General features: G+C 47.1%; 1 protein-coding gene across 1 annotated transcript in view; it reads right to left on the bottom strand.

The window, feature by feature from the left end:
* Positions 1-492: 492 nt before the first annotated feature.
* VPS13B (vacuolar protein sorting 13 homolog B) overlaps positions 493-27,933 on the bottom strand; it is a 301,109-nt gene continuing 273,668 nt past the window's right edge. Inside the window, 12 exon segments of the mRNA XM_061554219.1 lie at positions 493-3,442; positions 6,758-7,037; positions 8,946-9,048; positions 10,926-11,087; positions 15,137-15,307; positions 16,981-17,157; positions 17,526-18,424; positions 19,499-19,617; positions 20,985-21,172; positions 21,983-22,110; positions 25,414-25,697; positions 27,252-27,398. Coding sequence (XP_061410203.1) covers positions 3,173-3,442; positions 6,758-7,037; positions 8,946-9,048; positions 10,926-11,087; positions 15,137-15,307; positions 16,981-17,157; positions 17,526-18,424; positions 19,499-19,617; positions 20,985-21,172; positions 21,983-22,110; positions 25,414-25,697; positions 27,252-27,398 — 2,928 coding nt within the window. The 3' untranslated portion in view covers positions 493-3,172.

Below are 27,933 nucleotides of genomic sequence, written 5' to 3'. Positions count from 1 at the left end.
AAAAAAACAGTTCCGCCAAAATATGAAGTCATGCTAAACGTGCAAACAGTACCTTAGAAGATAAACACTTTTTAAATTGTATATTTTATTTGGATCTACCGTGGTGTAATGATGCTGTTGCGGTCTAATGGTTAGCACACTCATTACCTGTCAACCCATACGGTTCGCCCGTATTCTTGTCCAGGGAAATTGTGTTTTCAGGTCTATACGGCGTACAGACTGTTTCAATACGAGCAAGGACAACAAAAACAATCATACGACTAAATAAAAAAAATTCGTGGGACATGCTTGTGTTGCAGTCGAAACGTCGTGAGAATTTTGTTTAATATTTGATTATGTTATTGTTTTCCTTCTACGTGACTCTACCGAAAGAACCAAGAATATGAATCCCTGCAGTCACGAAAACTTTAAATAACATTTTTATGTCATTGCTGTTTAAATAAAACGCAACCGGGCACACGATCCGAAGCGGGCGCCTCCTAGCGGCCACGCGGAGCGTTGCGTCGCGTGTTCTTGTGACTTGCAGGGCCCACTCAGCGTAGCTTCCCAGTGACGTGGAGGTCACGTGCGCGCGTTCGGCCCGCCACGTGCCCGATTGTGTCGTCACGGGTTCTCGTGTCGCATCGATGGAACCAGGACATTAATTTACACGTATTCGGTGTTTTTGCCCGATACATTTGTGTCACACCGACACATCCGAGAATGTATACGAAGGAGAGTTATTAAAGGTGGAGCGGGATACAAATATGAACTACAAGTTGAAGTGCGTTTTAGAAACCTCAACTTGTTAATGGAAGGCAAGATAACGATATACTTGAAGCAAAATGTGTGTAATCTGTGCTTAGTTCCTGCTGTAAAATGGATCAGAAACGTAGACATTCACCATTATTGTGTTATTTATATTCATGCATGGGCCCATCTTATGAGGTTTCCAAAAGCAGCGGCTTCTCACTTCTAAACGGCCCACAGACAATATTTATCCATCCACTACCTGTATATGCATCTTGGCCACTCATTGGTCAATCAAAGGGAATATGATCAACTCGGCAACTAATTATTTTACTGTGCTTTTCCAAAACATATTTTTTTGTTTCTCGCCAATGTATCGACACACAGCAGTAATGAATTGTAAACATTTGCTTATGTTTATTAAAAGAATAAACGTGGGTTTAACCTGTATGCATATGTGTATATCACGTCATCGACTGGCAAGTCAGCCCCCACTGTTAGTGCCTCTGATTAGTATTTACGCACAATTATAAAACACATGCACACAATGTATATGTATTTGGGGCCAATATGTTTCTTTATAATTCGAGTTAGTGTACTCAGAGTTCAACTTATAACTTTAATTTCGTAAGCATGCCATAAAACACGTGCGTATTAGAGGTGGAACAGTTAATCATTAGCCACAAAGAAATATCATTCCACCTTTCCCACTGGAGACCAACCCCGAACACGTCACTCAGTCGGCCGAGGTCTCTCGTCAAACAAACTGTGCAGTGTATTACAATCAAGTTCAACAAAAAAAAATACAACCAGATATCAGTAAACATTCTGAAATTCCCAGGCAGTCTGGGCAGGGGGGGGGGGGTGCATACAAACCCAAAATCGGACAGAATGAAGGGGAGTCAGAAACCAAAGACCTGCCTGCCGGTAGATTGGGGCAGAATAACTTCGGGAACAATCCAACCCCCTTGGCGTTTCGATGAGTTGTCACGAGTCCTGGTTGCGATCACAAATATGTTTATTTGTACATCGGGGTAAATGTAGTGGCCACTTAGTGGCTGCTGTGGTCCCATACAACATATCAACATACGAACATTGCTCTGATGCGTGTATCGCGAGCTTATAAATTGATGTGAATGGATGAATTCTTACACCCCCGACGATTAGCGACGCATTTTATTTTCATTTCATCTGTAAACTTGTAAAACTGATCACCGATATTTAAACCATCTGTATATGTAGTATACACAATATGTAATTATATTTGAAAAACAAAACAGCTATTATTTATTTACAGTTGGCATGCCAGCACGTGTGTCTGTTTGGAGACGTGCAGCTTCAATGGAATGTGCTACCATGAACACACAGGCCTCAGGCCTCCACTAATGTCACACTGGCACTCGGCATCTACCCATGCGTACACGGCGTTGTTTACATCTCATATCATAGACACGTGGCCACTTGTTAAGAAAAGCATGAGCAGCATACTTTTGACTAACTATAAATGCCTCACGTGGAAATGGGAATTCCTTTTTCTACAGATAAGTTCACGTTTTTGTGTTGAGTGTGTGTTTAGAAAATGCTCCAGATACAAGTCAAAGTTTTGATTTTCATCCTAATGATTTCTTACCTGGTTACAATCAACACAAACATGCGTTGTTTTGATCTTAGCATTTTGTAATTGGGTGCTAAATGTAACATATTGAAGTGTCTACCGCAATACTGGCACTTGTGCTCATTTCCTCTTAGAATTGTTCTTCATAAAAAAAATACACAAATTGCTTCACTGTATCTAAATCACACGAAATCACTTGCATCATTTACTCAATAAAACTGACACGAGAATTTAAATAAGGCAACATTCTAAACGACAATTGTGCATGTCGGAGATATTCGTGAATAAATACAAAGATGACAATGTATCTGTTCTGCTCGTATTCATCGTAAACAACTTGGAGAAAACCCTCCCAAGGCTCTGTACTGTCCTCTCCCCATCTACAACACGTTCAGCACAACCTGCCACTCTCCCCATCCTATTGTTGGAGGATGCGTAGGGGAGATTAAATATTATGGCATATTTCGTCACAATCATCTGAGCTCTCCGATGATGTAAGCAATCGAATACCGTGCCGATCATTGGTCCGATTTGCTCGACAGATTGGAGTTCACGAACGAAAATAGTCTCACCTCAGTTTCCACGCGTGCTCCCGGACAGAGGTGATGGGCTGCGTTTGGTGACGCAATGCCGTCATTGGCTGCGTCACGTTCGCCGCGGCTCGTAGGGGGGCGGCGGGGGGGGCATATTCCCAGCGGTGGCAGCGGCCACCGTATTGAAACGGGGGGGCCGGTCAAACGACCACAAAATAGTCAGCTATAACCGTCCGTCGATCGAGTCACTTCTTGATCGACCGACGGTTATCATCGCGCCAGCCTCCAATCGCCTTTACGAAAAGCCTTTGTGCAGCGCCCTGTTCTTGGCCTGTGTGAACCTTCCCACGAAAACCTCTCCGAAGCTGGGGTGCACCAGGTACTGGTAGGTTTTAATGTTGGCGGCGGGCGGCGCGGAGCGGGCGACCGGGGGCGCCTGCTCGTGCCGCGGCACCAGCGGGGCCAGGTACTGCGACGAGCGGCGCACGTAGTCGACCAAGCGCTCGTACTGCTGCTCCGACAGCTTCTCCTGCCCGCACAGCTCCGCTTGCTGCTGCTGCTGCTGCTGAAGCCGCACACGCACGCGCACACAAAAGATGAAGATTCCTCTCGTTTAGTCTTCAGGATTGTAACGAGCTAAATGCTCGTCGAGAGCATTTGCTGGCCCGTGGAGCCGCCGTAATGGTGTTTGTTGTGGGTAGTAACAAACCCGGCCACTTTTGCAAACAAACATCATCCAGCAACAAAACTGACACCTTTTTTTTTTACAAGGAGTCAGGTTTGCATAGACCACAATACCTGCAGCCATAATGCAAACAAAAAACATAACTCTGATAATATATGCACTGTCCTTGAAGTTGATTGGTCCACACCCGAGACAGCTTTCCTTAGAGCCTAGTCTCTCATGGGTTGGACCAGATGACGCCAAAAGGCGCACAATAAAAAACAACAATTATCATATTTTTTACTGGCAAATGAGGTTCCAATGATGAAACATCATCCAATTACAAATATATCTCATTTAGTCTTAAGGATTGTAATAGCAACGGCTCGTCATTGTCAGCCATGATTAACCCAGTGTTGGATGAAGGCCTCCCCAAGCTGGCGATGAACCACTAACGGTCAAGCGATTCTACAATCCCACCAGCACCGGCACACGAGGTGATATCAACGTGCCATCTCTGCAGTGGAGTGACCTCTTGGGAACGTTTCTTCCTTTGGCTGCCATCGAGATGTTATTCTAGATTTGAAGCTTTCGTGACTGCAAGGATTCATATTCTTAGGTTTTTCGGTAAAGTCACGTAGGTATAAAAATAAAAAATAATAAAAGTAAAATAAAATAAAAATATAAATTATTTTATTTTTTATTTTATTTTACTTTTATTAATTTTAATTTTAATAAAAGTAAAATAAAATACAAATTATTTTATTTTTATTTTATTTTACTTTTATTAATTTAAATTTTAATTTTTTACCTACGTGACTTTACCGAAAAAAAAGAATTTTAATTTTTCTTTTATTAATTTTAATTTTTTACCTACGTGACTTCACCGAAAAACCTAAGAATATGTTATTCTCGCTCACAAGCCATCACTCTTTTCTCGCGAAATGTTCTGCCAAAGCCCCCTTTGCTGAAGAGTCAAAATGATGACTTTGACCTGGAATCCATTCGTGACTCTTTATCTCACGGCGGAACTCCAGCACGCCCCTTTCCATATTTCTTTACACAGTCTTAAGCTTTTGCTTAATTTCTTAATCAGTTACATCATGGGACCTCCTTTGCCAGTACCAAAATATACAAATAGGGTTTTTACCCTTTTTTTATCAGAGTATTGTTTTTTGTTTGCATTTGACTCCAAGTATCGTGGTTAATGTAAGCATGATTCCTTGCAAAAGGTGTCAGTTTTGTTGCCAGAAAAAAGGGGAAAAACCCTATTAGTATTCTTAATCAGTGTCCATGTTTCTGATCCACCTGTGATAGTGGGTAATATGCACTCAATGATATGGTGCTTTGCAGGTGAGCAAATATTCAGGCTGGCAAGGGAAGCAATGTCGTTGTGTGAAGCATTGATCATGACCTGACACTTATGTTTATAACTCTCATCAGGTGTTCATGTAAGGCCAAATTGACGTTGAGCAATCTCAGCGCAGATCCAGATAGCGTTTGGCCGCTCACTTTGTGCAGACTTGGGATTCAATCCCAGGTCACCGTGACTTTCATAACGGTGCATCACATTACTAACACAACTTCCCACGCGGGGAAAAAAAAAAAGCTTGGATACACCGTTAATTCTTACAGACTGTTGGGGCAAGCGTTGCTTCCTGTTACTTTAATCCGGCACCCAAGGGGGTGGGGTTTGGCCTGCGCCACAAAACTGTCCGCCTCGATGTAAAACACACGTGGCAGGTGGGAAGAAAACTGTGATGAAAAAAAAAATTAACCCGTAAAAACAAAGTTTTTCACCATAAATCCCTTATATGCGTGGCGGCTAGAGTCCTCTCGTCCTCTGGCTTGAGATGGCTGCCACCTATGGGTCAGATGATTGCCTGCCACCATTAAGCAATTGGTAATTAAATATAAAAAAAAATTCCTAAACAGTGTAAAGTTATGGAAACAAATTTTCACGAAAATTAATTGTCACGCACAACGAGTCTGTGTGCAAAATGTCAGCTCGATTGGATCACGGGAAGTGGGTTAAAAAACGACCGAAAGATTTGCATGGTCGTAAGCGCGCAAGCAAGCAAATGAACTTAATATAAAGGATTTAAAAACATACTCCTCCAATCGATTTGTTAATTTGTATTTTGGGCTTGTGAGTCTGTGCTCAGCAACGTTTAAAAGCATTATGCTTCTAATAGTGCTGCTTGTTGCTGGCAGGTTGCCGCTTTGAGTCCGTGCACAGCCAGCATGGTTAAAAATAAGACACCTTCAATAGTGCAAACAAAAAAACACAGTTGTTAAGATGTTCAAACAACACCTGGACACCTATTGCAAGGCATCAAGTCTGCATTAACCCAACAGACTTGTGGTGAAACATGCAAACACATTTGTTAATGTGTCTGCATTGCCTTTGAAAGTGATTGGCCTCTACACCAGAGACATCCTCTTTCATGGGGTTGTCTAACCGGGGCTATCGAGCAAAGGCCACCAAAAGATGAACTGTATAAGGATGATACAAACGCCAAAGCATCAACAGCTTTGGTTAAGCCTTTTCTTTGTTATCATCTAATATTCTGACAAAACATTGTCCTGTAGATTCAATAGCGCTGTTGCTGCCCGCTTGGGAATTTCAGGACTTTCGGTCTGCTGAGCAACCGCAACGACAAGGGATGACAAGGACCGCCACGATGGCTAGGAGATGTTAACTACCTCTCCTGGTATGCAGGAGGTCGTGGGTTCGATCCCGACCCTGATGCCTGCTGCTGCATATGTGGAGTTTGCGTGTCTCTCTCTCTCTCATCATAATCACAGTGACTAGGAGATGTTAACTACCTCGCCTGGTATACAGGAGGTCGTGGGTTCGATACCGACCCTGACGCCTGCTGTGTATTTGGAGTTTGCATGTTCTCCCCGTGGTCGTGTGGATTTGTTTCCGGGTCCACCGGTTTTTCTCCTCCAAATTTAGAATCGACGCCGCGCGTTGGGAGTGTTTGGCCGCTACACATTTCCACGTGCCGATGATGAGCCACTTCGTCGGGCCATCAATGGTGACAGCCAGGCCGCTTCTGAAAAAAACAGCTACATAGCAGCTCAGTGGGGCCTTTAGCTGGTAAAATAACAAATAGCTTACGTGAAATAGATATACAGGTTGGGACAAGAAATCCCACAACCGTGGCAGTGCTCGTGAGAAGTGGTTGGGGGGAGGTGGTCTCCTCTTACCTCCGGCGTGTCGTCGCCGCCGCCGCCGCCACCGCCGCCGGCGCCGCCACTCGGCTGCTTGAGCTGCACCTCGAGCAGGCCCGCCTGGGCGAGCGACATGCGGCACGACACCTCGGTGACGGGGAAAGCCTGCTGCTGCGTGTCCTCGCTGAGGCTCACCACGAAGAGCACGTCGGCCGTGAGCAAGAGGCAGCCCTCGTGCTCCACGCCCGCTCCGCTGATCATCACCACCTCCAGAGCCATGAGCGCCTCCGGGCGGCCCAGGGCTTGCAGCATTTTCCTGTGTGTGGGGCACGGGGCCGGGGGGGTGGGTGGTGGGGGGGGAGAGGTGTGGTCCTGCATCGTTACTCGATGTACGTCCGAGTCGGGAGAATCGTCATCGCATCCTCCGAATACATACGTTGCGAAAGAGGTTCAACATACATACGTGCATGTGTCGGTTATTTTAAATGGAAACCACCAGTAGCCACGCATTTTTAACGAAGCTATAGAGAGCCCTTAGAAAGAATGTTTGAACTACGCTTACACGCTGGCAAGACGTTTTGGAAGAGGTGAGAGTACCCACGTTTTACCCCACTACACGCAACCTGCCGATGGACTGTGTTCTAACACATTTATCCTGCTGGGTTGGAGAAGGGTGGGGGGGGGGAGATTTAAGAAACTTGGACCGTTGTTTAAACTGCTGCGCCAGGAGACCGAATCAAACAGGCAACCTCTGGATTGCAAGTCCAGTCCAGTGTGCTAACCATGACACAACAGCGGCATCCTGGGTGTGTACGCAAATAAAGGTTTCCCTCGCTTGACGCGGCTAACCTATACACACAAAATTCTCTGAATGCGTTTTTAAATCACTCATGTGCGGCAATGCGGGCGGACGTGGGACAAAATTGCGTGTGCTGTATGCGCGACTTGGCAGGCAGCTGTCTCGTGTGGTGCATTGTGGGTTGAGTGACTGTGTGGTCTATGCTACGCGATTTGGTTTTGTGCCGATGCCTAAATCATCCGATGCCCAAATCACCCAATCTCATCACATCTTGGAAGCTTAGCAGGTTTAAGCCTTGATAGCACTTACAAATGGATGACCACCGCGCACAGAAACAGACATTGTAGGCTGTTGTGGGCCTACTTCGTAGTCAGGGGGCAGTGCGAACAATCTGTCGCTGTACTTTTGCTCCAATATCGATGCTCCCTGCCTACAATCCGCACTGACCAGCGTAAAAATAAAAAATTAACCCGTAAAAACAAAGTTTTTCACTATAAATCCTTTATATGCGTGGCGGCTAGAGTCCTCTCGTCCTCTGGCTTGAGATGGCTGCCACCTATGGGTCAGATGATTGTCTGCCACCATTAAGCAATTGGTAATTAAATATAATTAATTTTTTCCTAAAAAGTGTAAAATTTTGGAAAAAAATGTTCACGAAAAAAAATTGTCACGCACAACGAGTCTGTGTGCAAAATCTCAGCTCGATTGGATCACGGAAAGTGGGTTAAAAAACGACCGAAAGATTTGCACGGTCGTAAGCGCGCAAGCAAGCACAAGCAAGTGAACTTAATATAAAGGATTTAAAAATGGACAAATAACCCCCCACCACTGACACCACGTGGAGAGGCCCTCATTCAGCAGTGGAGTGGCACATGGGCTCCACATGTAGACTTGTACAAGCGATACTACCAGGTGCCACTCAAGTGCCTCCATGTATTAACATCAAAATAACACGAATAAATGCCACGAGATGATCTTCTAATTTCATTAACCTGACGCCCTTTTCTTCCTGCCCGCAGCTGCGAAGATAGCCTGTAATATCCACATTATACTCTTGTATTAAGATGAGAGCTGGCTTCAGAATCCGCCCGGCTTATGTTTGCCGAACTTATTTCGCACCGTACGCAGCCATCCGTGCTAACTGGAGGTGCGGGGGAAGGAGCCCACCCTTCTGTAACTCTCGAGGGACGCGGGAGCGCAAGCGCCGCCTCTCCAAGGGACGCAGAAAAAATTGGCGCATTCCGCTGCTAATCCCGAGAAAACGGGCAAGAAGCTCCCAGCACATGGAGGTGAAACGTCAGACAAACAACGCACGGGTCCGACCAGAAAAGGTCCCGGGAGAGCCGCGCAGCGCAACCCACGACAACCCAGTGTTGTACCGGCAAGGGCTCGCGTGAACAACCGTTTTTGGCGAGAGTGACTCACCAGACGTATTTAGCGTGGCTGTTGGGCGCCAAGACAGCTGCCTCGTCCGTCGGTGAGAAGCGCTGCTTTGGGAACTGCCTCAAGCCGGCCCCGTGCAGAATGCCTGAAGAAAAATTGCAAGGTGAGGTGAAAGAAATTCGAGAGGACCGTGCAAGGCGGTTATTTACATCTCGAATAAGCAATGCAAACGTGAAATGGCTGAGCTCATGGTTTTTTTGGCACGTGTGAAAAAGGCAAAAAAAAGTTGACAATAATGCGGGGTAATGCCAATTCAAGCAACCAGCCGATAATATAACTTTACTTTCTACTTAATGCCACATTTTTTGACGAGTGAGAAACTTTTCAGTCAAGCATGTAACTGTAACATTCGCAAACGCTCGGCAAAATATTACGTGCGGCAGCTTCAAAGTGATTAAGAATTAAGCTCGGTCAGAAGCGACTGCCCCAGGAAGGTGCCAACGTGTGAAGAAAAGTATCCTGCCTGGTACGCAGGAGGTCGCGGGTTCGATCCCGACGCTGACGCCTGCTGTAAATTTGGAGTTTGCATGACTGATCTCCCCGTGGTCACGTGGATTTTTCTCCGGGTCCTGCCTGGTTTCTATCCAACCTTGGATGTCACATCACTTCCTGTCCATCAACCCTTCCAAAAATCGAAATATCTTATTCCCTGCCGCCCGTTCCCCTGCTCCCTGTCCCACCATTTATTTCCTCTCGTTTTCCTATTTTCCCTATTTCCTCAGCCCGCAACCTTGCTGTTATCTCTTCCCTCTCCCTCACCGATCACATTCCCGCCACTACCTATGCTTGCCGGTTGCATTCGTTCAACATTCGTAAAATTCGACTGCTCATTTCCACCTCTGCTGAAAAACATCCCATCCGTTGCCTTATCCACACCCGCCTGGACTACTGCGGCTCTCTTAAGCGTGGTCTGCCCATTTACTCTTTTTCCCCCCTTTGACAAATCCAAAACAACTCAGCTCGGATCATATTCAACCCTTCCCTTTAATTCCCGTACCTCGACCCTCCATGCGCAACTGCATTGGCTCCCTGTGTACTGCCGTTGCCTGTTCGAATTTCTCACGCTGGTCTCCAAATCTCTTCATGGTCCCGCCCCACCGTGTCTTGCCACTCTTGTATCTTTCTACGTGTCGTCTTCTCGTCCTCTGCATTCTCTACCTTTGCCGTCTCTCTCTCTTCTCTGTTCCTCCTTCGGCTTGCGCTCAATACACGCTTTCGCTCTTTTTCTATTCTTGGTCCCCCCGCCCCTTCACTGGAACGAACTTCCCCCTCCACATTAAGCGGTCACCGTCGCTCACTAGTTTCCGCTCCAACTCTCAACTCACTCATTGTTCCCTAGCTCGACCCCACGACCCCTTAATCTCATCCTCATAACCACCACCGTTAATTTTCCCTCTTCGTATTCTTATCATACGGCTACCACTCGTTGCCTCATTCATTCAATCTATTAATCATCATCATGATTTACTGTCATGAATTTCGCTTTCGCCCAATTCGCGCATCATCACAGATGTGCTCCCATTGCTTCCTCTCATCTCATTCATTCACCTCGTCGCCACCATCACACTCATTGTTAATTCTTTGTAAAGCGACCTTGGTGAAGGCGAAATGTAAATTCCTTTAAGATGAGATAACGTTGACAATGGGCAGCAAAATTACTGTACATGGGATGTTGGCTATCAAAAACAAGGCAACTCCTATGACTAATTGGGAATGGGACGCAAGCGTAGGATTGATCACCCTGTCGCTGGCCGCCTTTGGGGAGGGTGTATAGTATGAAAGGCCGAAACACCCTAGGAACCAAAGGTACACTACTGACGATGCGCTCCCCAAATTTCACCAGGCTCACTGTTCATAAACTCTTGGAAGTGCTTGCACAAAGGATAGTAACATCTCATCCTGTGTTCTTTGGAATATGAATTATAACCACAGGCATGAAACGCAAAGGAAACACCGCGTTACCATATCCAGTCTGTGAAACGAGCTCCGCTGCTCCCGCGATGGGCTTGGTGAAGACGCCAACCAACCCCTTGCCCATGCCCGAGATCACGCCCTTGGTCTTGCTGCCGATGGAGGCCTTTTGGAAATTCTGAATTGGCTGGTCGACTATTCCTGCAATGGCACCTGCGCAAAGCAATCACGACACCGCAAGACACGCAGTTAAAGCAAATGAATATGTGCATACGGTCAAACTCTCCGGTCAAACTCTCCACTATCTGGCAAAAAATTTGAGATGGAGTGGGACTGCTCAAATAAAACAACAGACTGTCGGGGCAAGTGCAGCTAGCGAGCAGCACCTATGAAAGGCCGGTGCGGCGCACGAGGGGGTGGATGGCTGGCACCACGCCCGACAATAGGCTACACACACACACGGGCATGCATTTACGTGCCGATGTAGAATGGGAAAGAAGACGTAAAAAAATGCGTCGTCCGCGTTTGTAGTTTCGGAAAGTAAAGCGGTTCCCCCTGCCGACGTGTGTGTGCTATCGCATGGCCCACTGGGTCACTGACCCATACTGCATGGGCAGGTGAGCACGGTTAATCCACGACTAGGACAATCTGCCGACAGATAATAAATATCTAGTTTAAATCTATTTTCACCAGGCGAGAGTTCTAAGCTAGCCGGTGACTATATATATATGCGCACGCTTAGATCTTACAATCTGCTGCAACGTATGCACACGTTGAGTCTCAAACACCCTTGCTGATCATCTTGTGGAAGCTGATTCGCTTTGGACTATTCTATAAACGCCTAGATGAGATTGTGGAATCCGTATGCCACGAATGGCCGAACGAGCTCGATGGACCGAATTGCCCCCACACATTTGTAACCTCTCTTACGTTAGCACTCTGCAAAAACAACGTGAGCACAGAGAACAGTGTCAATCACTGGAATATTGATGAAGGTAGTTAATCTAAGTTGTCTGATGGTGCATTGTCTTTGAGTTGTGCGCCTTTTGGCGTCATCTGGTCCAACCCATGTGAGACTAGGCTCTAAGGAAAGCTGTCTCGGGTGTGGTCCAATCAACTTCAAGGACAGTGCATACATTATCAGAGTTATGTTTTTTTTTGTTTGCATTATGACTGTAGGTATTGTGGTCTATGCAAACATGACTCCATGTAAAAAAGGTGTCAGTTTTGTTGCCAGATAGAAGGGTAAAAAACCAATTATCATGTCTTGTGGTTGTTGTTGTTTGACTTGCATCCCACTGTGATTATTGCACACAGCGTTGGTGTACGGTGCTTTTTCTGCAATATTTTGCTGTCTTTTCCTGGATTTTCTGTTTGCACTTATTCACATAGTCACTTTAAGATGTTTTCTTGTTCATGTTTTTGTTTTTTGTTTGTTGTGGTTGCACCCAATTCAAGAGCCGAATGGCTCACAGGGCTACACCTAATAAATGAACTTGAACCTGAAGGAGGTACGAGCCGGTACAAGAAGCAGATCTGGCGTTGCTTGTTACTTTACGTATCGGCAGGAGCGAGTGAGATATTGACACGAACTGGCAGAAGTAGTAGGATGGCAATACCATCGCGCGCAACGATAACATGGCTCTGACTTTTCGGCAAAGGTGGGTTGCCACCAGTTGTAAGGGAGACGCATCCGAAAATATGAACAGCTGTTACGTTGTAGACAACGCAAGATGGGCTGTGTCTCACGCGCCATCAATTATTATGTGGGGAAAACACTTTAAAGTTAGTCATGCACACCAATGCGGCACTCGATTGATCTCACTGCGAGGTTGCTCCCATACATTTTAAAACATCAATACAGGGTGTTTCAAACAGTGTTAACACTTCTGACAATTTGCAACAACACCACAAGCAATGTGCCTCCGGGCTCTGGAGACCACCTGGAGAAGATTCCAGGCACGTGTGGATAATGATGGCGAACAAGTGGAGAGTCTTTGATTTTTTGAAGCTATTAACATTACATTTGTTATCATGTCACAGTGTAGTATCCGTTCTTTTTCATCTTCTTGCTTCTTTCGGTAAAGTCACGTAGAAGGGAAGTAATAAAATAATACAAATAAAACATAATAAAAAATAATTCTCACGACGTTTAATTTTTATTACTTTATTACTTCCCTTCTACGTGACTTTACCGAAAGAACCAAGTAAATGAATCCCTTCAGTCACGAAAGCTTTAAAACGTTCTTTTTCAATTAAAAACTATTGTCCCATGTAAGTGTTAACATTTTTTTGAAGCACCCCTGTATCGTGACGTAACCGAAGCGCTCTGGCAGCGTTGCTTGATTTCAACTCTCACATCTTCTACTCTCGTTCGCAAAGTTTCAAACCCACGTAGATGAGCCTGGGGCAAATGGCCCGAGGTGTGTAAGAGCTCATTTGATTGCTGGGAATGTCACCTTCCCGCTGAATTCATGTGAAACATGTGAGAAATATAAGAATTGATTATTTGGTTCTTTCGGTTAAGTCACGTCTAAAGATAAAATAATAAATTAAATTAAATAATTTATTATTTTATCTTTAGACGTGACTTAACCGAAAGAACCAAATAATCATTTACTGCAGTCACGAAAGTTCTAAAATTAAAATATAAGAATGTCATTAAAAAGCACTCGCTCAAACATCCCATTTCAGGCCCCTCCTGAAAAATGTTTCATAGATGCCGTGAGACTTTCCTGAATAAATCATGGAATTTGTATTATTATTAATCGCCATCACGACACGTTTAGAGTGCCACAATGACGAGATGTTAACTACCTCGCCTGGTATACAGGAGGTCGTGGGTTATATCCCGACACTGACGCCTGCTGCTGTATATTTGGGGTTTGCGTGTCTCTCCTCCAGCGGTCACGTGGATTTTTCTGCTGGTCCTCCGGTTTTTCCTTCCACATTTAGAAACATGCGTTCAGAGTATTTGGCTGCTATGATTTTCCACGTGATAAGCCACTTCGTTGAGCTATTATTTGTGGCCAGGTCGCTTCTGAAAAAGAGCCACAGAGCTTAGTGGGCCTAAGCTGGTAAAATAGAAAAAAATGTGTATCGTTTAGTTGTAGGGCACATTCACAATCCAGGGAGTGGATGGGTGGATAAAGGTTCAGAACATTAAGCTTAAGAACCTGGGTTCAAATCCAGGTTTAAGCCACCTGTGATTAAACAGAGTTCTCAAGTGCATCCAGTTCATGGTCTCTGCCCAATGACTACTGCGCACACGAAAAAAACCACGTAGAATTAACTTTGGGTTTTCAATTATTATTATGGCACCAATCCAGCTCCGATAATTAACAATATCCGTGCGGCTGTCAGGCAAGAAGCATCTCATGATACCACGCTGTGTGGGAAAGTACACTCCCTGCTGCGTGTGTGTTGATAAGAGAAGTTCTGTGGGCTCTTCTCTTAACACAGGGCGCGATGTATTTAGTCGGTTTCTGCAGCCACGCTTAATGCTAGTGTGGTCATCTTCCAGGGGATGCTGCGCATTGAGCATATTTTTTTCTCAATCTGTCACCACACACTGCAGTGCGGAAACCAAGCTGGTCTCCAACCTTACAGCTTTATACAAGGGCAGAGGAGACCAGGTGAGGAAGGTTAATGCTCAGCGTGCGGCACAACCTGGCAGACCATGCTTGGATTGCGAGCGTCTGTGAGAGCCTACGTGCTGAGCCTGACAGTTCCGCTCGCAGGTTAAGGAGCCCTCTGTATGTACGTAAAATATGTACGTTGAACTTCTAGAGATTTGAAGCTTTCGTGACTGCAAGGATTCATACTCTTAGGTTTTTTCGGTAAAGTCACGTAGGTAAAAATAAATATTAAAATATTAATAATAGAAATAAAATTAAATTATTTCTATTATTATTTCTATTATTTTTATTTTATCATTTATTTTTACCTACGTGACTTTACCGAAAAAACCTAAGAGTACGTTGAACTTCTTCCGCAACGTACGTAGCCAAACTTGCTTATCAGAGGTATGGGAAAAGGAAAACAAACTAAGCGCAAAAACCAGTTCTCAAGAAATTAGTTTCAATCTAGATATAAAAGTGCACAGCTCCAGCGGCTTCCTAATATCGGAAGGAAGAGTATTCCAGATGGCCACAGAACCGCATCCGAAAGCGCGTGCGCGCGATGCGGTGACCGTCTTTGTTCGATGGACAGCAAAAAAGCCGTTGCCGCGAGGATGACCGTAGTTGGTGTGTTTGTCTCACCGAGCAGGCTCAGGCCGAGGCGCGAGAGGCCCTGCCTCAGGCCGTCGCCCAGACTCTCGGGCAGCTGCCGACGCCACTCCTCCTGGCGGCTCGAGTGCTCCTCGTCCAGCGACAGGCGGTCCATGTTCCGCGCGAGGCTCGTGGCCAGGTTGGTGATGGACGTCAGCGTGCCTGTTTCCCCACCACGGTGGAAAGAAAACACAGACGTTAAGTGTCTTCACCTTGCGCCAAGCACGGATATGGAAAAGAAATGATAAACTGGAATAGTGACAATTGAAATTCAATGAAATGCTCAAATTCCGACTGCAAAAACGCTAGGAAGGTTTTCTAAGGTAACATCCGTTTTTTCAGGTTTCCGGCCACCTCTAACATTCGTGGCGAGAGGTATCTGACTTGGTCTTTGGCACCACTGCCCCGCCATCACCAACCCGCCATCACCAACCAACACTCGCCAGCGTGGTGAAGTATGGTAAAAATAATCTCCACGACCGACGCAGCATGGGAAGGCCTTTACCCAGCAGTAGACTGAAAGAGGCCCGTAAAATTCGTGTTTTTTTTATTCAAGAAAACCTCAATATACGATTGGTAATATTATTTAGCAGGGATATAACGATGCATTGATGAATTAATGTTGATCCTTAAACTCACAATACATTAGTGAACAAACAACATTTTAAAATCCATATATATATATGTGGTATGTAATGGATTCACATGGCCCTTCCAGCCACTAGAATTCAATCGATGCCCTGAATGGTGACACATTCGCTAGGGGTGGAGTTGTCGCACCCCTTGTATTTATCAGAGTGGCATTTTGCCCCGGTACTGAGAAAATCACTGCCGTGGGCTCACGCAGCTTGAAGCACTGCCGCTCAAGTAGAGCAACAGATCAATGAGACCAGCCCCATAGCATTGTGTGGCGCGGTGGGGGTGGAGCCCCGTGGGTGTCCCAACGGCCTTTACAGTAAGAGCTACAGCAGAATGCACGACAGACATGAGCAGACATGGTTACTCATTCTGTTTAGCATTTGACATTTGGACGTATGTATTGAACTTCTTTCGCACCGTACGTTGCCAACCCCCCCCCCCCCCCCCCCCCGAGTACAGGCCTAAAGGCCCTCGACTCCCAGCGTCCAGCAACTAATAAAATTGCACCATCTAAGAGTTTTGGTCACCTTTTCGCATTCTCTGGTCTAACACTGGTGGTGAGACAAGGCCATTGAGGAGGCTGTCTCTGGTGTCGGCCAATCAGTTTAAAGGACAATACATACGTTGCCAAAGCATGGTTGTTTTTTTGCACGTTTTACCATAAGTATTTGTGGTTAATTCGGACATGATGCTTTGTAACAGGTGCCCATTTGGTGAATGAACATCTTAACACCTCCCGTATTCTTGCCAGGAAAGGGTAAAAGAAAGCCTACTCTTAGGTTTTTTCGGTAAAGTCACGTAGGTAAAAAATAAAAATAAAAGTTAATAAAAGTAATAATGGAAATAAAATAAAATAATAAATCACGACGTTTCGGAGGTAACACAAGTCTCCGTTATCAGGTGGGACCGTCACAGCTAGAGACTTGTGTTGCCTCCGAAACGTCGTGATTTATTATTTTATTTTATTTCCATTATTACTTTTATTAACTTTTAATAAAATTTTTTACATACGTGACTTTACCTAAAAAACCTAAGAGTATGAATCCTTGCAGTCACGAAAGCTTCAAATCTAGAATTAAAGAAAGCCTATTCGTGTTTCATCATCTTGATACTGGCCAAAAATAAAAAAAGAAGGGATCCCGCAGATATTTAGTAGGCTTCTTGAACCGAGGGGTTCAAGGAGACGCCGAACGTGCCTTTGGAAATGTGCTTCACGAAGGAGGTGGTGCCTCTGGACACGCCGCTGACGAACGCCCCGGGGCCTCGCGTGAGCCCTTCGTACGGCAGCCGGAAGAAGTCCGCGATGCCGTTGCCGACGCTGCGCACCAGGCTGGCCGGGCTGCCCAGGATCTCCAGGGATCCCACCACCCAACCTGCGGGCGAACCGAGAATGCGCGCAAAGGTCACCGTCGTGAAACTGAAACTATTAACTTTTTTTTTTTACCTTACCAGGTAAAGACCCGCACCGAGCTGTGTGGCTCTTTTTCAGAAGCGACCTGGCCACAAATGATAGCTTAACGAAGTGGCACATCGCGTGGAAATTTGAATAAGCACGTTATACTCTACTTCAGTGTTCTTCATTGCAAGGCCCGCGGGCCGCTGGCGGCCCCTGTTGGCCTTTAGCGCAGCCCCTGACGTGCGGCCCCCCCACAATACACAACACGTGACAACACCCCCCCATCGTGCTGTCAAACCCCAACGGGCACGGCGAGCGGCCTTTGGTCCCCCCGTTGCCACTGACCGGCGCGGAAGAGAGCCCCCGCCGCGTAGTGCATGGCCAGGGCGTGCACGAGCTGCCTCGGGGTGGTGAACAGCGGCCCGCGCTCGAACTCGGAGAACGCGAGCGGCGTGTGGTCCGAGGCGATGTAGAGCTTGAGCGAGGCGTGCACGCTCACGAGCAGCCGCAGCGGCCGCACCGCCAGCCGGCGCAGCTGCACGGGCCGCAGAAGCGCCAGCGAGGACCGCGCCACGTCCCACGGCGCCGCGTCGTCGCCCGCGGGCCGGTCGTCTGGCCAGCGGCGGGCTCGGCCGTCGGGCGCGAACGTGGCCAGCAGCGTCTTCACGTAGTAGACCAAGGTGTCCTCCAGGTAGAGCCGCATGGGCTCGAACTCGAGCTCCACCTCCGTCGGGTGGAAGCCGAAGTCCGGGGCCTCGTCGAACACGACGAGGGCTCGGAAGGCGGCGCCCTCGCGGCGCCCGTCGACGTCCGCCCCTCCGAGGGCACGCTCCGGCACGCCCGCGTGGCCGCGGGGGCCCGGGCCCGCGTCCTCGGGCCCGGGGTCCACCCGGCACAGCAGCACGGGGAAGTGGAAGCTCGTCCTCTCGAAGAGCTGATTGTCAAGCTGCAGGTCTCCGACGATGACCTCCAGGGCGCAGCCGTCGCCGCCGCCGTCGTCCGCGAGCGAGCCGGCGGACGCCGCGGGGTCGGGACGCGGGGCGCCGGGGCCCGCCGCAGAGGGCGACCCCCCTCCCTCGCGAGGGGGGGGGGTCGCCCTCGACGGGGAGAGGCTCAGCACGACATCGTCGGCCGTGAGGCGGAGCAGCTCGCTGGACGACGCGGGGTTGGTGACGTCGTCGGCGAGGACGGCGCTCACCTGGGCGAAGGACACCTGCAGGTCCAGGCTGTTGTGGCGCGTCTCCCTGTGTGGGACAAAGCGAGCGGACGTATGTGGCACGCGCGTGCGTGCTGTTAAGGTGTGGCGAAGACGGGCGCTGCCATCGCGCACTTTCGGATGCGCTTCTGCGGCCGTCTGGAACGCTATTCCTTCCGAAATTAGGAAGCCACTGGAGCCAAGCACTTTTAAAAAATTCCTTTCTTGAGAACTGCTTTTTGTATTTAGTTTGTTGTCCTTCCCCTGCACCTCCGATTAGCACGGATGGCGACGTATGGTGCGAAATAAGTTCTACATAGGTACGTGCCTCTTCTTTATTTATTTGCCTTGCAGTTTCGAACGTATTGATATTATACGTAAATAGTGCCATGCTAGTTTGGGAGGTGGGTCGGGCAGTGGTGGTAGAGTGGTTAATGCACTCGCTGTGCTTGGCGCAGCGTGAAGAGGCCTTCAGTCAATGGTTGACTGATAATGTCAATAGATTAAATCATTGATCATCATTATATTTATATGAACGTAATGTAAAATTACGGATTCTCACCCACGCAATGCAATGCATGGGAACCGATGTATTACAACTATCACAAAGGGGAAGGATTCAGTTCCTAAAGAAGCTGTGGAGTGAAGTGTCGGGACATCGTTACGAGATCTTTACAACCTCGCTTGAGTATACAGGATGTGGTGGGTTCGATCCCGACCCTGACCCCTATATATTTGGGGTTTGCGTGTCTCTCTTCCCGTGGTCACGTGGATTTTTCTCTGGATCCTCCGGTTTTTCCCTCCACATTTAAAAGCATTCGTTTTGAGCATTTGGCTGCTTTACATTTCCACGCAATAAGCCACTTCATCGGACTATCATTTGTGGCCAGGTCGCTTCTGAAAAAAGAGCCATATAGCTCAGTGGGCCTTACCTGGAAAAATAAAATAAGTTTATAGTTTGGTTATAAACAACACGCGGCACAGCCCCGCAAAAAAAAAAAATCACACCGCAGAGCCATTACAGCAACAACTTCCTAAAAAAAACTACACGGCAGGCACACAGGAATATTCCGAGGTGGCTCCGTCGTGTCCACTTCCACGGGGCCGTGTGGGCGCGTCCCACCTGCGCAGGGAGGTGAGCACGGGCCCCGCCCTGCTCTCGGGAGCGATGCTCACGGAGAGGGAGCTCCGGTGGTGCGAGATGTTGACGTAGACGCAGCCGAAGCCTGGCAGGAACACCACCTGCATGGAGCGGGAGGGGGGGGGGCAGGGTGTCCGCTCGGTGAGACGCAACGCCCCCCCCCACCCCCCACGACGGAACATTTCGCCATCTGCGAAGTTGAGCGGTTTAGCAGGATGCAGCTTCCCCAGGGAGGAAATTTTCTCACTTAAGTAGCCATTTAAAATAGATTAAATTTACATCAACGCGAGCGGGGGAACACGGAGAACAAAAAAAAGAACTAATCTGTGTACCCTGGAGGATATCGGATTTGTTTTTTTTCATGACACGGAGTTAACCATTACATGTGCGACAGGAAATAATCAGAGCAGGTAATTTATGGGCAATAGGTACGGGCGGAGAGCACCGCATTGCCTGTACGATTATGCCACCTTGTGGTAACATTCACACACAGCTTCAATTGCAGTGCAAAGTAATTATGACCCCTGTGGAGGTTTCTGCTACACGCAGGTCATATGTCAAAACAAGTACGCAGCCGAAACGGCAATGCCATGAGCTCATGTTACATTTTTACAGACTTTTCCTGCGTGTAACAAAAATATTCTGCAGGGATTAAAGCTCACGAATGTTATACATTTATGTGGATATTCAAATATCACCTTGACGTATATTTGAAAAGAATGTAAGATTGTAAGCTAGGTACTGCTCATAGATGGGCGCTTAACATTTGCACAACCATGGATATAATCTCGCTGCCATAGGAATATGGAAATTCCACTCCTGGCTCAAGGTTGCCAACAGGGAGGAATAATGCCCCACGCTTGTGTGAGCAGGTTCAAACTACGGCGACCAATCCGGTGGCGAGATGTTAACTCACTCGCCAGATATACAGGAGGTCGTGTGTTCGATCCCGACCCTGACGCTTGTATATTTGGAGTTTGCAAGTCACTCTCCCCGTGGCCGCGTGGATCTTTCCCCGGGTCCTCCGGTTAGTCCCTCCACATTTCGAGAATCGACGTGCGTTTTAGAGAATTTGGCTGCTATAAATTTCCACGCGATAAGCCACTTCGTTGAGCTATCATTCGTAAATAGCCAGGTCGCTTCTGAAAAAGAGCTACATACTCTTAGGTTTTTCGGTAAAGTCACGCAAGTAAAAAATAAATAATAAATAATACAATTGAAAAAATAATAGAAATAAGCGATGTATTATTTTATTTCTATCATTTTATCAATTATATTATTATTACTTATTTTTTACCTACGTGACTTTACCGAAAAACCTAAGAGTATGAATCCTTGCAGTCACGAAAGCTTCAAATCTAGAAAGAGCTACATAGCTTAGTGGGCCTTACCTGGTAAAATAAAAAAAATAGTTTATATAAATTTTTTAAGTAGTTTGATTAGCCCCTTTCCTTCCCGGGGGTCGCACCTGCGTGCCGGCGCTGTTGAGATCCACCTCGTCGCTCCACTCGGCGGCCGGGACCAGCGCCAGCCCCACGGCCGGCAGAGGCCCTCTCGCCTGGCAGTCGGGGAAGGCCGCCCTCTGCTGCTGCAGCTCGTGGTGTGCCCAGCACTCGGCAGGGATCACGGGCGGTGGCGCCGGGAAGCGCGGCTCCACTGCAGTCGATCGCACACACGGGGACACGTGACAGTCCACGGTTTGGTGGGCGATGGTGATTCCTGGCTGTTTTGTGTCCCCCACCCCATCCACCACGCAGCAGCAGCAGCAGCCAACACCCACGATCTCCCCACCCACAATCACTCACGAACCACGAAAAACGTGGCTCTAACACGTGACGAGTTTGGGTGACAGACCTATGACGATCTTAATTTTGGAGCTGTCGTGACTGCAGGAATTATTCTTTGGTTCTTTCGGTTAAGTCACGTCTAATGATAAAATAATAAATTAAATAATAGCATATTACGACGTTTCGATTGCAACACAAGCAATCATCATCAGGCATAAATAAATAGCAACAAAAATCTAACTAGAAAACTATAGACAGACATACAAGCAGACAGACATCACAAGGACACACAGAGAGAGGACACATATCGGCACAAAGAGAGAGATCTATGACGATTTAGCTATAAAATATATTCGACTAATGTTCTATATTTTGTTGTCTTTCCCCTTCAAATATGAAATAACACTCAAACAAGTGAGTGCCAAATGTTAAATTCAAAACCCCAGAAGGAGGGATAATTGCCAATGGGATTCTGCCGTAGCTGTTCACAACGTGATTCAATATGCCGTCTGTTTCACGTTTTTGCAATCTGGACGTCACTGTCCTGTGCATTACGAACATGATCTCGTTTCAGTAGAAACACCGGATCAGATCTCAGGAGTTGTCACGGAGCTCATGAAGTTCCCTGCACACACACACACACGAGCGCTCGCTCAAAGACATTTGCATTGGCGGTCACCTGCAGGGATCTCCTTCAAGGTGATGGGCACGGGACAAAGGTTGTGGATCAGCATGCGAGGGCACGGGTCCTCGAGCAGGAATAGATACGTGACTCCCTGGGCCTCTTGACAGGTGAGCACCACGGGTCTGTACGCAACAGCACACGTGGCAAGACTGCAATCAGAACCTTTATTAATCCTGGAGAAATCCGGTGAGCTGCGAAGTTATTTTTCACAGACATCCAGGTGCGACTGGGTCAGAAAGTTACGACTGACAATACGAAAACACGACAGGAGTGAAAAGTATAGGAAATGAATGCAAATCACGAAAATTAAATATGTACAATCGATAAAAGTATACGAGTTCCACTTGAGTAAGTACACCAATTTCCAAGCTTGGCCAAGGCACCAAAAACAACAGCAAGAACAGTCCCAGACCACACCAAGACAACACACAGTCCCTCAATAAAATTGCACATTAAAATGTGACTATCGATACATGGGTAAGAATGAAAGTTACAAATCACATTTGCAAAATAAGTTTTATCCGGCACTAATCTCCCGGGCATTTTTTGGAAGGAAAATTCACGACGTTGAGGGAGGGGGAAACGAGGCTGTTCTAAGACGTCGGTGCTGCAATGGCAAATGCTTTATCACCTACTCCTGCACCTTACTGCAACGCACAGGGAACGTGGCTACAATGCAGCGTGCAACGCTCTGCGCAGCGCCCTCACGGGGACTAGGGAGTGGAGCTCTGCGGATTCGTTTTTTTCGGTGGATGTCAGCAACGTGGATGACTTTTCGGTTGTCCCGAGGGTTGTTCGGCGAGGTCTGCAACGTTTCGTTCCGCATGCTGGGAGCTTCTCGAGGGACTGGATTCATTTCCGGGAGAAGCTGAACTCAATTCCAGAAGAAGCTCCCAGAAACGTGGAGGAAAATGCCAGACACTATGCCGACCAACACACGGTACAAAACCCAAAAACACATCACAGGGCCATGTAACAGAACTGTTAAAAATCTAGGGAAATTGTTTCAGATGTGTGGGACCACGTTGCAATTAAATGTACCTTCTTACGGTGGGGAGGGGTGGGGGTTCTGTAAACTTTAAGTGTGCGCGACTTGTACAAAAAATACTGAAAACTTGACGGTCAACCACATAAGGAACGTGCAGTTGTTACGGTAGACAAGCTGGCGTGAGCGTCTTGAAACACGTGAGATGCAAACCCGCTGGGTTGCGAGGTGGCCAGGAGATGTCAGTACAGCGAGTGGGTCTTATAGACCGTTGAACATAATTCCGACGAGTATGTATGGGTTTTCTCTGGGTAACTCTGGTTTCCTTCCACTTGCCAAAAATAAATTTTAAACGAATTTGGCCCAACATCCTGAACTTCTTCTTCTTCCGCGCATTTGTCCCACACAAGATGGGGTCCGCTGTCCTTCCTAACATTCTCCACGCTGCCCTGTCCTGTGCCATCTCTTTTTCCGCTCCTCGGGCCACCGTGTTCGAATCGCCCCACATCGCCCCCCCCTCCTACCTCTTCTTCCGCCTTCCTCTTGATCTCATTCCTTCCACTTGCATCACTTGCACCTTCTGACCCACGTTATTTTCCTGTTGCCTCTCCACATGACCGAACCACACCAGCCTTTTCTCTCTCATCTTCTCTGTGATTTCTACGCATCCCTGATGCCTCCTGCAAAAAGAGTCTCTCTACTCAGCGAGACTTTCCTGCCTGGAAAAAAATGACGTCGTATAAAAAAATGGAAGAGCGACGGAGAATTCATTAATCTGTGCGCCGACCAAAGTACACGCAGTTCCAGACTTTAAGAAACGCCCTGTTTGCAGTGCAGCGGGGACATTAAACATTCACTTAATTAAAGCAGCTATGAAAAAATTATGAGATAAAAAAATACAAGGTTATAAATCAATTGAAAATAACAGTCCTGGCGGATACGCACAATCGTACAACCTTGCACGGAGAATATTTAATTTCGAAAATATGGACGAAACATTTGGTTTAATGTCCCGGCTATCGGAATGCATGGTCAAGGACGGAGTGTTCCCCCACCATCCGCGTGTGTGTAGCTGAGAGCCAAGCCTGGCTTACAAGCTCCATAGCTCTGGAGCAAGAAGAAAGAGGTCTTATTGAGAAAGGAACACCAGACATATACATCAGCAAAGAACACTGCCAAGCCCTGACAACTACAAGCACACACACGCGCGCGGTCGACCTACGTCGAAATGTGTTGATATCTTTCGATTTAAAGCTTTCGTGACTGCAGGGATTCATCTTCTTGGTTCTTTCGGTAAAGTCACGTAGAAGGGAAATAATAAAATAATAAAATTAAAACGTAATAAAATAATTCTCAGTCAGACTCCGTCTTATCGACAGACCTGTTCTTTACCTGAGGACGGCTGCTTGCGTTGTGGCCGAAACGTCGTGAGGATTATTTTATTATGTTTTAATTGTATTATTTTATTATTTCCATTCTACGTGACTTTACCGAAAGAACCAAGAAGATGTGTTGATATCGTACGTCAACGGTGTTCCAGCGCTGCGTCCACGTGCGAACTGTTAGCAGCCAGTGCCTGTCATCCAACAAACTGGCCAATTTACGCGTTGCGAATCGAACAAAACTTGAATGTGGACAGGTATTATTGATTCTTTATATACTCAATCCTAAAGTCGCGCATTTTCTTTGAAAGACGGTGGCGATTTCAAAGGAGGGTCATGCCAAGGTAGCCCTTCTCCCCCACCTCTCCATTTAAAAAAGGGACGCTTGAGTCTCAATCGGCGCTCACCGAGAAATTCAAGAAAGCAATGATTCACCTGCCTTGTGAGCCCTGTGAAATGTCCCGATCCCGAGTCACGATTCGATTCAACATATATTGTGCTAATTCCATGGTTAATGTAGCTCTGCCAGTGGCCGCATGGATCACGTGAAGCAATTATTGTAAACAAGGTATACGAAACATAAACAGGTGCATGTTTTCATGCATGTGTTGCAAGCGTAAAAATGTATTGTATTCAATGAATTCATGCTTTCCTGATTAGCATGTATCTGCCTATGTCTGGGATGATTCTGACGAGAGAATACTGGTTTAGGAGGAGAGAACCATTTTGAACAATTCATTAGAAACGGGGGGAATTGCTTCACGTTGGAAGTTCTCGAAGAAAGTTGGGAAAGAGACGAGTAAGCAGAGCAAATACAAAACATGCGTATTCACAACTTGATGGAACGGGTCCCTTAAGGTGACGTGCAGAACGCTCTAGACCGGGACAGGATTGACGGGGAGAGTTTGAGCCAAAGACCTGCCACTTGGCGTAGGAATAAAGTTGAAAACACTCGAGTCGACAACACTCAGGATGTCACACGTGTATATATATGTAAACTTGTGGCCGGGGCATTGCTTTGCCCCATGCGCCCCCATCGACCGACGTGCGCCCCCCACCTCGTGCACACGTGGCTCTCGGCGTAGTCGTCCGTGGGCAGGGCGACGCTCTGCCGGGGAAGGTCGACCCGGACGAGCGCCGGCAAACTCCAGCCGCCGTGCGAACGCTCGCCCCCCTCCTTGGCCACGGAGAGGCGGAGGTTCTTGAGGAGGGCGGCCGCGCCGTCGCTAGCAGATCCGTCGGCTCCGGCGAGCTCCCAGCATGCAATGGGGTGGCTGGACCGGGAGGAACCATCGCGGGCCGGGCCGATCGTAAACGCGGCTGCCTCTGTTGTGGAGACGCGCTGCGGGATGGAGCGGGGCCGGTTGGTGTTGGGTGATTCAGATTCCAAGAACACAGGATGAGATGTTACTATCCTTTGTGCAAGCACTTCCAAGAGTTCATGAACAGCGAGCCTGGTGAAATTTGGGGAGCGCATCGTCAGTAGTGTACCTTTGGTTCCTCGGGTGTTTCGGCCTTTCATACTATACACCCTCCCCAAAGGCGGCCAGCGACAGGGTGATCAATCATACGCTTGCGTCCCATTCCCAATTAGTCATAGGAGTTGCCTTGTTGTTGATAGCCAACATCCCATGGGACTTATGTTTATTTAGCACGTGGGTTTATTCGCAGCTACTCGTAAATTCAAGTGAGTGCAGCGGGATAGGCGGCATGTTTTAAAATATATATATTATCCTCCAGATTTTTGCCACCCATTACTGTGGGCATCTCCCTTTGTAGACTCCACCAACTTTCTCAACAGGCGACTGAATATCGTGAAAGTGATATGGCTCCATATCTTAGGAGAGCGACATGAGAATTAGTAAGTGTAGTTGGATTGGTGGGAGATATGTAAAGTATTTGAAATAAAATGTAGTATTTTTCGATAATTTCCACCTATTATTTTATTGGCCTCTAAGAAAGTGATCACCTCGTACAGTTTTAAATGTAAATTAAAGTCGACTGAAAACAAATTAAAGAGATAAAATACAAAGGTAATGATCAATTTATGTTATGCAAAGTCAGTGAGGACTGCACGACCATGGATTTGTTTGTGTGCGCATGAGGTGCTCGCTAACAGAACTTGCCCCAACAGTCTGTTCACGCTATACGGGGGATCTTTGTCTTTTTGCACGTGGAGCAAAGGCACAGTGTTATACACACTGCACTATGAACCCACCGTCCCGGGTTCGATCCCTGGCCAGAGCTAACATCAGTGGTGAATGATTACCTGAACTGTCCCTGGGCCTCCTTGAGATCAACTCAGCCTTAAATATGCCACTCAGCCTTGGTACAGTGTGTAAACATGCCGGCATTAATAAGTACCCGCTAACATAACTTTTCCCCAACAGGCTCAAAGGTTATATGGGGGATCTTTGCCTTTGTGTACGGCATCTTAACACACAGTTCGCTTGCAGAGCTTGGAGTGCAAGCGGTGCAGCTGCCAGGCAACCGGGTCTGTTCATCCATTGCACCTGCCGTCTGTCCCATGACCTCATGGCAAAAACTACCGCCACTCCGCGTGGCCTCGAGGTGGCACAAGCGGCACGGTGACATCATGGTCATCTTTCGATTTAAAGCTTTCGTGACTGCAGGGATTCATCTTCTTGGTTCTTTCGGTAAAGTCACGTAGAAGGGAAGTAATAAAATAATAAAAATAAAACATAATAAAGCAATTCTCACAACGGCTGCTTGCGTTGTGGCCGAGACGTCGTGAGAATTGTTTTATTATGTTTTATTTTTATTATTTTATTACTTCCCTTCTACGTGACTTTACCGAAAGAACCAAGAAGATCATGGTCATCGTCGTCGTCAGCACTGAATGTCGAACGTTCATCGTCGTTGTGAACGAGCTCACGTCCAGGGTGCTGTAGGCCTTGTCGCTAACAGCCACGGGCAGGCAGGCGATGCTGAACGGCGTTTTGTTGATGAGGGTAGTGCGGTCCTCGACGAGCAGGACTTGAATTCCTCGGCGCAGCATCGACGTGATGCAGAACTGACACAGCTGTGGGGGGGGCGGGGGGCGGGCAATACCGCTCTCAATGAAGTCGGCATCGGTGCACTTTGCAACGGAATGGGAACGGTACAGAAGTGGAGAACACCAACGTACAGAAGGCCGCAATACCCTTATAATGTAACCGCCGTGTGGCATGAACATTTGTTTTTACTTATTCCAAGTAAATAGTTACGTATTAATAAGCAGAGGTGGGACAAAGTCATTGTTATGCAAGTCCAAGTCGAGTCTGAAGTCATCAAATTCATGACTCGAGTCTGACTCGAGTCCAAGTCACATGACTCGAGTCCACATCTCAGAGGTGGGACAAAGTCATTGTTATGCAAGTCCAAGTCGAGTCTGAAGTCATCAAATTCATGACTCGAGTCTGACTCGAGTCCAAGTCACATGACTCGAGTCCACACCTCTGTTAATAAGTAATGATGCAAGGATGATGATTCGCCACCCTGGCAATTCGATAAGTTGGCACACACCAGGGCTACAAATTAATTCATTAATATATATATCTTTTTATTTATCTCGTTTA

Source organism: Lethenteron reissneri, chromosome 19 (genome assembly GCF_015708825.2).
Source record: "Lethenteron reissneri isolate LAM-NWPU_2019-01 chromosome 19, ASM1570882v1, whole genome shotgun sequence".
NCBI lineage: Eukaryota > Metazoa > Chordata > Hyperoartia > Petromyzontiformes > Petromyzontidae > Lethenteron > Lethenteron reissneri.
The sequence above is the reverse complement of the archived record's forward strand: the minus strand, read 5'-3'. Positions and strand labels throughout refer to the sequence as shown.